Source organism: Mobula hypostoma, chromosome 30, assembly GCF_963921235.1.
Source record: "Mobula hypostoma chromosome 30, sMobHyp1.1, whole genome shotgun sequence".
NCBI lineage: Eukaryota > Metazoa > Chordata > Chondrichthyes > Myliobatiformes > Myliobatidae > Mobula > Mobula hypostoma.
In genome coordinates this window covers 18,158,447-18,173,699 of record NC_086126.1, presented here as the reverse complement: position 1 = coordinate 18,173,699, position 15,253 = coordinate 18,158,447, and the positions used below count along the sequence as shown (strand labels likewise).

Sequence of the window (15,253 nt, the reverse complement as noted above, 5' to 3'; positions counted from 1 at the left end):
GCTAATTTGTATGCTTCTTCTTTGGAATTGATATTATCCCTAATTTCCCTTGTCAGCCACGGGTGCACTACCTTCCTTGATTTATTTTTTTGCCAAACTGGGATGAACAATTGTTGTAGTTCATCCATGCGATCTTTAAATGCTTGCCATTGCATATCCACCGTCAACCCTTTAAGTGTCATTTGCCAGTCTATCTTAGCTAATTCACATCTCATACCTTCAAAGTTACCCTTCTTTAAGTTCAGAATCTTTGTTTCTGATTTAACTATGTCACTCTCCATCTTAATGAAGAATTCCACCATATTATGGTCACTCTTACCCAAGGGACCTCTCACGACAAGATTGCTGATTAACCCTTCCTCATTGCTCAATACCAGGTCCAGAATAGCCTGCTCTCTACTTGGCTCAGTTGTCTCTGTCTCTCAGTATAGCTTCACACCTGCTCTGAGTGTGGGAGGAGATTCATTCAGTTCACCCACTTTGTGAGGCTCCAGTGAGTTTATAATACATAGAGAACACACTTCGGTCTTGTGTCAGTAAGGAAATTTATTCAGTCATCCCACCTGCTGAATCACTGGCATCTTCACATCAGGGAGGAAGTTGAAATAAGCTCTATGTGAACATTTTAATTATCATGGTGACTGAATCTAATTGGAAGTTCATGTGAGACTGTTAATGTCAGATTCTGCAGATATCGCGACTGGTCACTGTGCATTAGAGGGTTCGTCCTGCTGATGTTAGTCTTAAAATACACTGGTGTTTAATATTGTGGATCTGTGACAAATTAGTCAGTTCTATTTCAGATCCTGTGTCTCAGGTGCTTCCTGCCTGTCACACAGCTAATGTACAGTAGAGAGGCCACTCAGTCCAGCTGGTACCTGCTCATATTCCTGCTGCACACCAGAGCTTTCAAATCCATCCCTGCTGTTCACCACTCACTCACCCTATAATATTCAGGTTGCAACTGCTCACCAGTCTGCGAATGAAGAGGTTTACTTTGAATTAAATCCGTAACTTTCTGGAAACTGCAGAAGATGAATTCACGAGTGTTTTGTTCCAAATAGTCTTCATTCCTCACAGCTCTGGACCAAGGATGAAGTCTTGTGTGGTTAAAATCTTTTTGTGTCATTTTCACTGATTTCGAAGGGTTGTGCCTCACACTGCCAGGCTGTTGCAATACAACACTCTCCTCTAAAGTATGACAGCAAAATGGTGGAGCAGAAACAAGAGGGGTCAGAACAAATGAGGGCTTTGGGGCTCCAGATGTGATGGAGGCTCAAGTTTACATGGAGTAGGAGGAGGGAATCAGACCAGGAGGATGAGGCTGCAGATGAAAGTTCAACAACATTTAGAAACTGATTGACTGAAAAAAGAGGTTATGTTTGCAAAATGCTGGGGGGAGTCAGTGGCCCCGGCAGCATCTATGGAGAGGAATAAATAGTTGATATTATGGGCCAAGACACTTCATCCTATCTAGACTGTGTATTAGTCTGTTTAGCTGCTGCCTGATCTGCTGAGTTCCCCCAGTACTTTGTGTGTGTCTCTTTACAGTTTATTCCCAGCATCTGCTGAACCTCGAGTTTCATATCTGCATTTCAAAGTGAGTGGGACTTTGACAGTTGTCACACAAAATGCCTGTTGACATTGGGTAATAAACAGGAGAAAATCTGCAGGTGCTGGAAATCCAAGGAACACACACAACATGCTGGAGAAACTCTGCAGGCCAGGCAGCATCTATGGATAAAAGTACAGCTGACATTTTGGGTCGAGATTCTTCAGCAGGACTGGAGAAAAAACAATGAGGAGTAAATTTTAAAGGTGGGGAGGGGAGAGAGAAACACAAAGTGACAGGTGGAACTGGGAGGGGGAGGGATGAAGTAAAGAGCTGGGAAGTTGATCGGTGAAAGAGATACAGGGCTGCAGAAGGGGGAATCTGACAGGAGAGAACAGAAGGCCATGGTTGAAAGAAAAGGGGGGAGGAACACCAGAGGGAGGCGATAGGCAGGCAACGAGAGGGAAAAGGGGATGGGGAATGATGAGGGAGGGGACCGGAAGATCAAGAAATCGATGTTCATGCCATCAGATTGGAGGCTACCCAGACAGAATATAAGGTGTTGTTCCTCCTCCCCAAGTGTGTCCTCATTGCAACAGTATAGGAGGCCATAGATTGACATCTCCATTGAGTATATTGTTTGTGGAAGCTTGCTGTGTTCAAGTAGCTGCGGAGTTTTCTGCATAAAATCATTGACTGATTTTGAAACATGTGGCGTGGAACCAGCACTTGCCCCTCAAATTAATCCAGTATGTTAACAACAGCACATCACCTCCCTTTTCCAAAATATAATTCAACCACACTATTACCATACATTCTGTAAGTTTACACAAATGGGACATCAGTGATATTGGTCTATAACTAGAAGGATCCAACAGGAGTTTCCCAGGTTTTAGAATAGACACTAGAATTGCCATTTTCCATGAGGGAAGATGGCCTGAATTCCAATTATGATTCAGAAATGTAATATTATCTCAAGAGAGCTGTTGGCCATATGTTTAAACATGCAATAACATGTATCTGTTGCACGGATGTGGCTGGGAACAAACCCAAGTGCAGGACACAGGCGTTGAGGCAGAGTCATGAGGTGTTAGCACCGCTGTGAATGGGGAACCGGTATCCAGGAGAGTCTTTGCACAGAGACAAGGGTCACGTAGAGTATCCAGGAAACGATGTGGAACTTAGAACTGACAGTCCTCAGGAATCAGATTTTCTCACATGGGAGTTGACCAACGAACTGGCAGCTCCTTGTTGTGATCACAGGGTCTTTATCCTGCAATTCCTGATGGAAAGCAGGTGTGCAGTTAGTGGAACCTGGGAATGATTGGAAATTCAACGAGGGGATTGAGGCCCAATTGCTGAGGTAACTAGCAAGGTGGGGGATTGCCAGAAGGGACCATGACATTATCACCCTTTCCTGGAGCCACCTGACCTGTACTATTAATAACTTTCTTAAATTCACACAAAGAAAACTCTACTTCGCTATCACTGCTACAGCTGGTTTCCAACACATCAGGGTATTCTCTTAAAACCTTATCCCTATATTGTTTAGTCTCTTCATTATTTTGATTATGTATTGCATAAAGTGACCGAGCCAGTAACTAAACGCTCTCCATTTCAGTAACAATTGTATTACCTTCTTTAATCAATACTGGGAACCCAATGAATCCCACACCCCTATATTCTTATTCATTCCTCAAACATCTCCAAGTTTAATAGTCCTTCCAATACTTTCACAATATGACCTCCAGTAAATCTTTTTCACAACCTTCATTACTTTCCTCACCTGTTACACTTAATATGATCACGCAGAGAGTGATACTTCATAACTTCCTGCCTCAATTCTCTCAGTAACTGCCTCTGCACACTCCCCCGTCCATGGTACAGCTTTTCTCCTATCAATGCACTTTTTAATATGAATTTCTTCCACCACAATATGATGAATAATGTGACAGTGATTCTTTGCAGAAATCTACATCATCTTCACCATTCAGCCCAGACACTCACCACATAAAACATTAAAACTTAACCAAACTGTTTTACCAAAGTTCCACTTCCTAAAAGTGGCCTCCTTTCCCCTATATAAATCCAAATCCAAGCTTATAAATACAGGAAAATGATACGCTCCCCAATGCTTCATCTCCCATGACATACCACTCACTCACTGCAGCCTGAATGGTTGAAACTAAAGTTAAATGATTATTAAATCTCGCAACTCTCCCACCAGTAAGACACACAAGATGTGAACTGTCTAAAACTCTTCTACAATCAAACCATCGCCATCATTCTGAGAACAACCCCACAATAAACTGTATGCATTAAAATAGAGCGACATATACTCTCCAACAAATCAATCGAAAGCTTCCCACAATGGTTATAATATACCACGTTAATGCCCCTACCTGTTGAATCAAATATTTCTACAAGTGCCTCATACATTTCATTTACAACTCTATGCCCTCTCCCTTTCTTTATAAAATTTGCAACACCACTTCCTGTACCAGCTAATCTATCACGCCTGATTACAATTTAATCCTGGAAGGACGAATTTAAATGCGGTAACAACCAGGTTTCCTGAATACATACAACGTCAGATAGATTGGATAAATCAGAAATAAACTTGAAGTCTTCACCATTAAAAATCAGGCTTCTAGAAATACGCCCAATCGCCCTTCCTTATGCAGTCTGGAGGAATGTAGTGGGCGTTTATGATTGGTGAAATTATGCCTTATCTGACTGGAAATAGAAAATATTCCAATCAGAGAGCTGCCTTATTCACCAAGCAAGAGACAGCAACGGTAGAAGCGCGGAAAATAACCGTCTAACCGCCGAAATAAACTGAAATTTGCAAAAGACCGCCAAAAAAGCCTTTGTTGCTGAAATTAAACAACAGGTTTGTTTGTCGACCCTTTACTGAAGTCCGACACATTTAAACCAAGTGTAGTTAATACTGCGATGGTATCTGGGAATTTAGTTCACCGATTTCTTTTAATTGATAAACGATTGGAATAAAACCGATTCTCTACTTCTGTTCACGCCCGGTCATTGTGAACGGGTCGCCCGTCAGAAAGTGGAGCTTTAACTCTGAACGAACCGTGACGGTGTTCAGTTCTCGCGTTGGAATGGGGTTAAGAGAAGTAACCAAAATGGGACAAAGCTTAATGAACCGCATTCCCCACGGTAATTACACCAGAAACAATTAGTGTCCTCTTCAGGGAAATATGATAACTGAGAGGAAATGACGGAGAGGGGTGTGTAACGATTCCGTGTCTGTGCAGTAGGCAGGAACGTAACAGAGAAATTGGGATTGTACTGTGCAGCGGACCGCAAATTCAGATTAACGGGGATAAGATTCTGAATGAGCTCATCAACAAAAATAATCCAAATCTACCTCAATTCCCTGTCTAACATTGTATAACTCCTTTAATGAAACCGTGAGTGGCTCTTAAAAGAGCCTTTGATTTTCCGGTTTGTTTTGTCAGTAAGTTTGTCTTCACTTGGAGCTGGTGTACTTGGTCACGGCCTTTGTCCCTTCGGACACGGCGTGCTTGGCCAGCTCCCCGGGCAGCAGCAGGCGCACGGCGGTCTGGATCTCCCGGGAGCTGATGGTTGACCGCTTGTTGTAATGGGCCAGGCGGGAAGCCTCGCCCGCGATGCGCTCGAAAATATCGTTGACGAATGAATTCATGATGCTCATGGCCTTGGAGGAGATGCCGGTGTCGGGGTGAACCTGCTTCATCACTTTGTAGATGTAAATGGCGTAAGTCTCCTTCCTCGACCTCTTGCGCTTCTTGCCAGACTTACTCGCTGGTTTGGACAAAGCTTTCTTGGCGCCCTTCTTGGGAGCGGGTTTCGCTGGATCCGGCATTTCCTGGTCGGTTTCAAACACAATAATGAGCAGAAGCTGTTCGGAGCGCGGATTAAATAGGCAGCGCCCAAAGCGGGATGTTAATGAGGATGGGAATTCTGAGCATTTCCATTGGCTGTTTGGAGAAATGAGTCACCAATCGGAACGCTGGGGGATGGGAAGCGGCGCCAATGGGCGGGGTTAACGCTGTCGTTTAATGCGGGAGGAAGTACTGAAGGGCAGAGACAGGCCGGGGTGCGGGCTGAGATTGAAAAGGGAAACGCAAATTTCAAAAGCAAAATGAAAATAAAAATAAAATCAGAAAAAATATTTTGTAAAACTAAACACTAAGATGTTTAGTTCATGACATAGGGCAGCAGGAGAGTGAAGTAGAGATTTCGACATTTCAATATAAAGTTCAAATCGAGTTTACTGATGCACAGGTGAAAGGAACAACGTATTTGTAGCAGCATCACAGACACATTACATCAGAGACACAACACTGACAAGAAACACTGAAATTAAATATGAATTATACCAAAATATTCAAATAGAAGACTATCAGAACAAAATCAAAATAACAAAGAGATTATGCGGGCAGTGGGAGAATCATCCCTCTTGTGCTTCTTCATCTCGTCACTCCAGATTCAGTGTCACACAACGCTGCCACTTTGATCTGGCCCATGCCTTCATTAACCAGGTCCAACACTTGCCTTTATTGGATCTTCCTCCTCCTTACACTAGTCATCGGGTTTGTTGGGGTGTGTGCCCCCTTGGACCTCAGGATTAGGTTTGAGGGTGGGGCTGGGAGAGATAATGCTGTGCAGTTTAGTATGGTGAGATATGTGGGACTATGGTGGATAGGGTAGTGCAGTCACTTTAATCTGGCCTATGCCTTTCATTAACGTGGCCTGACACCACTTGGCTTAATGAACCGGGTGTGCAAAGGGACACATCGTCAGTAATGCAACCTGGGGTCATTGGGTGTTTCAGGTCTTTAATCATAAGACATCCTCGCCCAGGTGACCCAGCCAGGGTTGATCAGGCCCAGCTTGTGATTATCCCATGGACCAAGATAATAAGAGGCATGTAATTCTGCATATTGTGGGTATTTTAGACCTTGTTACTTGGCTTTATTTTGACCATTTGGGGAGTATAATGTTCTGAGGCCTACTAATCAGGCTTTATCTCCAAGTAAGGTTCAACTTCCCTACCTTAAATTTACATCTGTCTTTATTTTGCATCTGTGTGCCTGGGATAAACAGTGTTTACTACAGTACAAAGTAGTAATTAGGGCTGTGCAGATTGGTCCATAATTCCAAAATGCAAACATCTCTGAAATCTAGATTTTTTTGTGCTGACATGAAGTCACAAATGGAGAATTTTACCAGGATTAAGTGGCTTGTCTAATGAAGACAGCTTCACAGCTCTGGGCCTCAATTCACTGGAACTTAGAAGAAAGAAGAGTTACCAAATTGAAACCTATCAAATAGTGAAAGGGCTTGAGTGAGTGGATGTGGAGAGGATATTTCCTGTGGTGGGAGTGTATAAAACTGGACCACACAGCTTCAAAATGGAGGGGCATCCTTTTAGAATGGAGATGAGGAGGAATTTATTCAGCCAGAGAGTGGTGAATCTGAACTTCTTTGCCACAGGCAGCTGTGGAGGCCAAATCACTAGGTATAGGCAAAGATTCATAGATTCTTAATTGATCCGGGCACGAAGGGATACAAAGGAAGGCAGGAGATTGGGGCTCAGAGGAAAAATTGATCAGTAATGATGAAATGCCAGAGAAGGCTCGACAGGCAAAATGGCCGAATTCTGCTCCTATATCTTCTGGTCTTATGGACTCACTTGGTGACTGAAACTCTCCCAGAGACTGTTGATCTCAGCTTTGACTCAACCCAGCACCTGAGGCTCCACATTACTTATATAAGGAATACAGACCTTCTTTGTTCTCTGATTAAAGAAATATCATCTCATTTCCATCCTGAATGCTTGTCATTTCATTCTGAGCAACACACACTAAATGCTGGAGTAGGTCAGCAGGCCGGGCAGCACCTATGGAAAAGAGTAACGAGTCGCTACTTCGGGCTGAGAATCTTCACCAGGGAAGGATCTGATGAAGGGTCTCAGTCCAAAGAGTCGACTGTTTACTCTTTTCCATAGGGTGTGCCTGTCCTGCTGAGTTCCTCCAGCATTTAGTGTGTGTTGCTTTGGATTTCCAGCATCAGCAGATTCTCTCGTGTTTGTGATTTACACCTCATTCTGAGGATATTTTCCTCAGTTATGGAGTTCTTATTCAGGGGAAACATCCTGCTTGCCTACTGTCTGTCACATCCTGAAAGAATATGACAGATTTCCTCATTTTCTCATTAACTGCAGGGAATACAGACCCAGCCCCCTCACTCTCCGCTTACATAACCAACCTTCCATCCCTGGCACCAGTCAGTGTGGGGAACAGTCACCGCACTCTCTCTATTGCAGGGATATCCTTCCTGAGGAAGTGTGACCAAACCTGGACTCGATACTCAAGGTGTGCTCTCACCAGGGCCCTATATAATCCCAGTGAGAAATCTGTACCTTCTTCTCCACTCCCCCTGGATCACAGGACAAAAACTGTTTGCTTCTCTCATTACTTGTACCTGCTTGTTAACTCAAGTGATTTGTTTACAAGGATGCCCAGGTCCCTCTGAACAACCCCGTATGGAAATGACTCATAGTTTGTTCCTGGGAATGGGTGATCTCACATTTCCCCACATTCTGTTCCATCTGCCACATCCTCAACCATTCACTCTCCTGTCTACATCCCCCAAACCTTCTCACTACTGACACTGTCCCTCCCGCTCTGCCACAGCAGCAGACGTAGTCACTGAGTTATGCAGCACAGAAACAGGCCCTTCAGCCCAACACATCAGCTGACCAAGTGGCCAAACAAAACTATTGTCACTTACCTGCATTTGGCCCATGTCCCTGTGAGACTTCCCTCTCCACAGTCCAAGAGATATTGCAACTGTGCCCACCTATACCACCACTTGGGGTAGTTTGTTCCATGTAAACAGCACATTCTGTGTACAAAACCTGCTCATCAGGGTCCTATTTAAATCTTCCCTCTCTCACTTTATATCTGTAATCTCTCGCTTCCAACTCTAAAACTCTGGAGATAACAAATTCACTATTGACCGTATCTATGACTGCCATTATTTTTTCACCTCTCTAATGTCACATACACTCTGGTGAGAAAGGTCCTGGCCTATCCAGCCTCCTGTTAAATCCCTTTTGCACCCTCTTCAGTTTAATGTCACCCTCTGATCCCAGGGCAACTATAACTGTACTCCGTGCTCCAAGAGTAGTTTCCCCGAGGCTGGGAGAGCTGTAATGTGACTTCACAGTCCAGTGCCCGATACTCTACCCGATGAATGCAAGTGTGGCGACACCTTCTTCACCGTCCTGCCTACCTGTGTTTACACTCTGAAGGAATTCGATATCTGCACCCCGATATCTGTTTTACAGCACTCCCAGGGACAGACCATTCCCCACGGCAGTTCTGCCCTGGTTCGTCAATGACAATGGAACATCTCACATTTATCTGTCATTCCTCAAATCACTGACTTCATTGATCACCATCCTGTTGTAATGTTAGTTGCATTGTTTCACACTCCACGGTATCACCAACTTTAGTGACATCGATAAATTTGCTGAGCCGGGCAGTGACGTTATCAGCCGAGTCTTTAATAAATGAAAGCAGCAGCAGCCCTGACTCAGCTCCCAGGCTTTTCCTCGCAGCGATACACGCGCAGTGCTGGAGGAACTCAGCAGGCCAGGCAGCATCTATGAGAAACAGTAAACAGCCAACGTTTCAGGCCGAGACCCTCCATCAGCATCTGCACAATTTCCTGTGTTTGGTTTTCCTTCGATCCTATATTACCACATAATATGACCCATCCTCGAATCCTCTGCCACTACTCCTGCCCGAGAAACGCGCAGAGAGACAGAGGCGGGAAGGGGAGGAAACAAGAGTCAGAGTGACGGCCAGAGCCTCTCATCTTCCAGGTCCGTCTTCACTTTAATACACCCGGCAATTTCCAACGGTTTATCCGAAACACAGTGTTCCAGAAAAAAAAAACCTCCCTCACACACCATGTACAAATTGAAGGATTTCTTGGAATTTACTGGCGGTCGGACTTCATCCAATCAGAATACAGTGTGATTGGCGCAGGATTAATTTCAAATTGCCCGCCAATTTCAGAGCACCCAGCAACGGTGCTGGATTACTTTTTAAAAATTATTTACCATTAATTTTGTCACGGATTATACTATTTCAGTTTCATTTAATAAATGTAATATCTAGTCCCCTGAGTTAAGATTTAAATGCATAATTACGGAATCGTTTCTCTAAACGTGTGAATTCATTCCTGTCCGAGACCGAAAAAAGGATAAACATCGATCTTACTGCGTTCAAAGGTTCTGTCGTTATCACCAACTGGAAAGGCAGATTCGCAGGAATATTTCAAGCCGAACCGATTAATCTGTTTCAAATGTAACTCCGCTGAATGTACCGATAAAAATAATTAAAAGTCCGTGGATACGGCTCCGTCTGTGAGGCGGTGGGTGGCTTTCAGAAGAGCCTTTGTTTTGTGCTCGGGAGGAGGTGGGAGTTTTTCAGCCGCCGAAGCCATAGAGAGTGCGGCCCTGGCGTTTCAGAACGTACACCACATCCATGGCAGTGACCGTCTTGCGCTTGGCGTGTTCAGTGTAGGTGACCGCATCCCGGATCACATTCTCCAGGAAAACCTTCAGCACCCCGCGGGTCTCCTCGTAGATCATACCCGAGATCCGCTTGACGCCGCCACGGCGAACCAGACGGCGGATGGCCGATTTGGTGATGCCCTGGATGTTATCACGGAGCACTTTACGGTGCCGCTTGGCTCCGCCTTTGCTCAGTCCTTAGCCTCCTTTCCCTCTGCTAGACATGATGCTGCTTCACTCAGGTCGCTGCTCACTGACAAACTGCCTGCTACTGTCTCCTTTTATACACAGCCCCCCGACCTGCCCGAGAAACGCGCAGAGAGACAGAAGCGGGGAGGGGAGGAGACAGAGTCAGAGTGACGGACAGAGCCGAGAGCGGCCTCTCATCGTCCAGCTCCGCCTTCACTTTACCACAACCGCCAATTTCCAACGATTCATCCGACCCAAAGCGCTCCAGCGAAAAACAAAACTCCCTCACACACCACTGGAGGATTTCTGGGAATTTACCGATTCTCCTGCTTTAAATTATGGGAAGTGCTTTTCCATTCTGCAAATCCCCGAAGCCCTCGGTCTATCCCTCCCCGGCCCCATGACCAGTGTGAGCGCCCTCACACACAGCAGTTGGTGGGAGAGGGTGCGGTCACTTCCAGTGATGAGAGGGTTAATTCATTAAAACAACTGTTCCTCTGGGTCGCCAGGGAAATGAAAGACCGGTCACATACAGGAACAAGATACATAACCAGATATATAGACCGCGCTTCTGTCGTCTTCCAAAGCCCAGGTAAAGGGGTGATTGAGGGGCTGGTGTGAGGCGGGTGGGTCTTCAGGTACAAGGATCATTGGGTCTCAAGGGAAACGAGCCGGGTCCAAGGAGGAGGGGAGCCAATATGTTTCCGGGGAGCCTTCTTCGTGCTACATGGAAGGGTTTAAACGAGCAGGGATGAGGTCCGACACAGTGATTTTCGGGAACAAGGTTAAAATATCAGGACTTCCAGGATTGTATTACGACGCAAACCATGTGGCTGTGGGGTGGGAAATCGATATTTCATGCAGTTTAATATGTTGCTGAGGAACTGATGCGGGAGCGATGTCTTCATGGATCAATGGGCTCTCTTCCAGGCAGGTGGGAGACCGGGACAAACAAGACCATTTGCATCTGAACAGGAGGGGAACCAACATTTTCACCAGGAGGTTTGATGGTGTCACTTGGCAGAGTTTGAACAAGAGTAGCAAGTGGGAGAATGTCTGTATGACAAGACAGTCTGAAAAGAACGAGAACCGTTGTCAGGCTAATAAACATGGTGGGACTGATGGGCTGAAATGAGTTTATTTCAACACTACGAGTGTTACGTTAGCAGAGGGACAGGGCTGGCAGCTCAACATTCCTGGGTTTGATTGTTTTACATGTGAGTGGGGGGGGGGTAAAAGATGCAGAGGTTACCACACTGGGAATGTCACAGCAAACTAGAAGGCTCATTTACAGAGACAATCTGCAGTTACACTGATGGGATTATCGTATTGGCCCCCAATATGGAGAGGTGCAGAACAACAGGGTTGTCATAGTGAGGGACTTGATCTTCCCTAGAATTGACTGGATCTTGATCAATACTTAGATGAGCAAGGTTTGTTCAGTGAATCTGAGCAGTGTTTGAAACATTATGTACAGGGCCCAACCAGAGTTGAGAACAGACAGGAATTAGTTTTGGGAAACGAGCCAGGCCAGCTGACAGCCAAGAGTCAGTGAACACTTTGGGAACAGTGATCACAACTTTTTTTTTTAGTTATGAGTAAGAATAAAATTAGATCTTGTATGAAGGTACTAATTTGCAGGACGACAAGTCAGGACGGAGGAAGACAGGAGCCAAGGGGCATTGATTGGGAGCAGACACTGTCAGACAAGTCCACATCTGACATGTGGGAGTTGTTTAAAGAGCAGCAAATCTGAGTTCAGGATCAGCATGTTCCAGTGAGGAGTGAGGAGGAGGAAGGGAACTTTGGATGAGCACAGAGATCCTAAATTTAGACAGAAGGATATGTAAGGTTTGTGAAGCTAAAGTCAGACTGGGTACCTTTGGAATATAACGATAGCAGGGAAATGCTAAAGCAGATGATAGGAAAGGCTAAATTGGGGCCACAAACAGTCCTTGTAATGTGGGACCAAAGATAATCCCAAGGCCTTTTTGACTTGTATTAATAAAGTGAGGATAACCAGAGAATGGAAAGGTTGACTCAAGATTAAAGGAGGAATGATGTGGTTGAAGTCAGACCAAGTGGCTGAGGTACTAAATGAGTATGTTGTGTCAGTATTTATGAGGAGAAGGAATTGAATGGCAATGAAAACAGAGTGAGACATGCTAATGTGCAGAGAGGTGTTGAGATTAAGGAGGAGGTTGTGCTGGGACTTCTGAGAAGCAATAAGATGGATAAGACTCCAGGCCTGAAGGCATATATCCTGCAATAGTGAAAGAAACAAGTGAGCAGATTGCTGGGGATTTGACAAGGATCTATGTGTCCTCCATCACAACATGTGAGGACCCACAGGACTGGAGTGTCGCAAATGTTGCAGCTTTGATCAAGAAGGGAAATAACAAGAATCCAGGAACCTACAGGCAAGGCATCCTCATTTCAGTGGTAGAGAAGCTATTGGGGAGAATATTGAGATACAGGATTTATGCACATTTGGAAAGGCATGGCCTGTTAAGCGACAATCAGAATGGTTTTGTGTGGGCAGATCACGCGTGATAAAATTGATTGAGGTTTTTGAGGAGGTGATACAGACTAAGATATAGGAGCAGAATTAGACCATTTGGCCCATCGAGTCTGCTCCAACATTTCAATATGGCTGATCAAGCCCCAGTCTTCTGCTTTTCCCCTGTATCCCTTCATACGCTGACCAATCAAGAATCTATCAACCTCCGCCTTAAATATACATAAAGTCCTGGCTTAACAGCTTCCTTTGGCAATGAATTCCACAGATTCACCACTCTCTGGCTAAAGAAATTCCTTATCATCACATTCTACAAGGATGCTCCTCTATTCTGACGCTGTGTCCTGATATTAGCCACTCCCATCTTCTGCACATCCACTTTATCACTGCCTTACACCATTCGATAGGTTTCAATTGGGCCATCCCTCATTGTTCAAAAATTCCAGTGAATACAGGCCCAGAGCCATCAGATGCTCTCCATATGACAAGCTGTTTCATCCAGGAATCAAACTGGAGAACGTCCTTTGAAACCCACCCAATTTCAGCTCATCCTTCCTAAGATGAAGGGCCCAAAACTGCTCACAATATACCAATGAGACCTCCCCAGTACTTTATAAAGTCTGATCATTATTATGATTGGTGCAGATATTGTGGGTCGAAGGGCAGGTTGCCATCTGTTCTTGCATGGCCACTCAGTTTTTGAGGATGGCCTGCTCTTGGCAGATTTACAGCTGTGCCATATTCTTCCCACTTCTGGATGAGTGACTTAACTATACTCCAAGGGCATTCAGTGACTTGGAAATGTTCTTGTATCCATCTCCTGGCTTGTGTTTTTCAATTACCTTTTTGCAGAGCAGCTCGGAGTGTTAATTTGTCTTCATGGTGTAGTTTCTCCCAGGATACTGACTCACCAGCAGTTGGACCTTTCACTTACAGGTGTACTATTACTACAATCAATTGAAACACCTTGACTGCACACAGTGATCTCCATTTAACTGATTACATAACTTCGAAAACTAATTAGCTGCACCACTGATGATTTGGTGTGTCATATTAATCGGGGGTGGATACTTGTACAGAAAATTATTTTGTGTTTTAGGTCTGTAATTAATTGACAGCATTTTGTAGAGATTTGTTTTCTCTTTGACAAAAGAGTCTTTTTCCATTGATTAGTTTCAAAAAAAGCCAAATTCAATCCACTGAGATTCAATGTTGTAAAACTATAAAACATGAAAACTTCCAAGGGGTGTGAATACTTTTCATAGGCACTTTATATGTAGGGAGAATGATGATGAAAGAGGAAGGGAACGAAGACATGGGTAGGAGTGGCCTCAAGATCCTGAGGTGTGGTCAAAGGCATTCAAGGAAATATTAAATCAAAGCACATACCAAGAGGCAAGGGCTGGTGGTAGACAAGTGAATCAGGAATTTTCTAGGAACCAGTGATGAGATAAAAGCTAAAAGTAACAAGGGACACACAGAGAAGTTAACTCAATAATTTGCGTTACTGTTCACAGTGGGGGCACAGCAAACATCCCACAGATATCTAACGGTGACATTTCAACATTGTGCCATAATGTGTAACGATCGCCATCACAAGGGAGAAACTAGTGGGACTAAAAGCAAACTTTACCAGGTCCTAACAACCTGCACTGAAGGGTTTCACAGGAAGTCTGGAGAGAAAGTAGAGACATTGAAGTCTGTCAAAACTCACTGTTACAGAAAGGTCCCACTGGAGTTGAAAACCATTGTTGAAGAAGGGTGGAAGATAAAAAGCAGGTAATTGTTGTCCTGTTAACTTCACTTCAGGTACTGGAACCTATAACCTATGAAGAAATAACAAGTCATTTGGAAAAGTTTAATGTCATTGAACTAACTCTACAGGGTCTACAGTCAGATTCACACAGATTCCATGACGACCAAAGTTCCCAACTGAGCTTGTGTCCGTAACCCCCTCAACACCACATTATGAACAAGGTTATCCTCCTCTTTGTCCCATTTCTCTTCATTTGGCCCATGTACTCAAAACCTTTCCTTTCCATCTACCTGTCCAAGTACCTTTTTAATGTAGCTGACTCAACCACTCCCCCTCGCAGCTCATTCCATTTACTGACCAGCCTCCAGGTCCCTCATGATTTTACACACCTCTGCAATATCAGCACTCATTCTCCAACATTCCAGGGAAAATTGTCCAAAACACCTTTCCACAAATCCTTTGAGATCCAGTAACATCCCCGTAAATCTCCTCTGCACTCTTTCCAGCTTAGTGGTGTCTGTCATACTGCAGGGTCACTAAAACTAAACACGATTTGAGAAATGCAGCCAAACCAACGTGTTGTACAACTGCAACATCTCATCCCACCCTCTATATTCGGTGCCCTGACTGAAGGCCAGTGTT

At 44.5% G+C, this 15,253-nt stretch overlaps 2 protein-coding genes across 2 annotated transcripts in view; both read right to left on the bottom strand.

Moving 5' to 3' along the window:
* Positions 1-4,949: 4,949 nt before the first annotated feature.
* On the bottom strand, positions 4,950-8,978 carry LOC134339664 (histone H2B-like). The gene is made up of 2 exons (XM_063036364.1): positions 8,858-8,978; positions 4,950-5,423 (listed from the first exon to the last, which is right to left on the bottom strand). Exon 2 carries the CDS (start codon positions 5,418-5,420, stop codon positions 5,046-5,048), a length of 375 nt encoding a protein of 124 aa, XP_062892434.1. The 5' UTR covers positions 5,421-5,423; positions 8,858-8,978; the 3' UTR covers positions 4,950-5,045.
* A 1,083-nt stretch (positions 8,979-10,061) lies between these two features.
* Positions 10,062-15,253, bottom strand: part of LOC134339720 (histone H4-like) — a 39,322-nt gene continuing 34,130 nt past the window's right edge. Inside the window, exon 2 of the mRNA XM_063036444.1 lies at positions 10,062-10,333. Within this exon, the coding sequence (XP_062892514.1) occupies positions 10,062-10,333 (272 nt within the window). The remainder of the gene's footprint in view (positions 10,334-15,253) is intronic.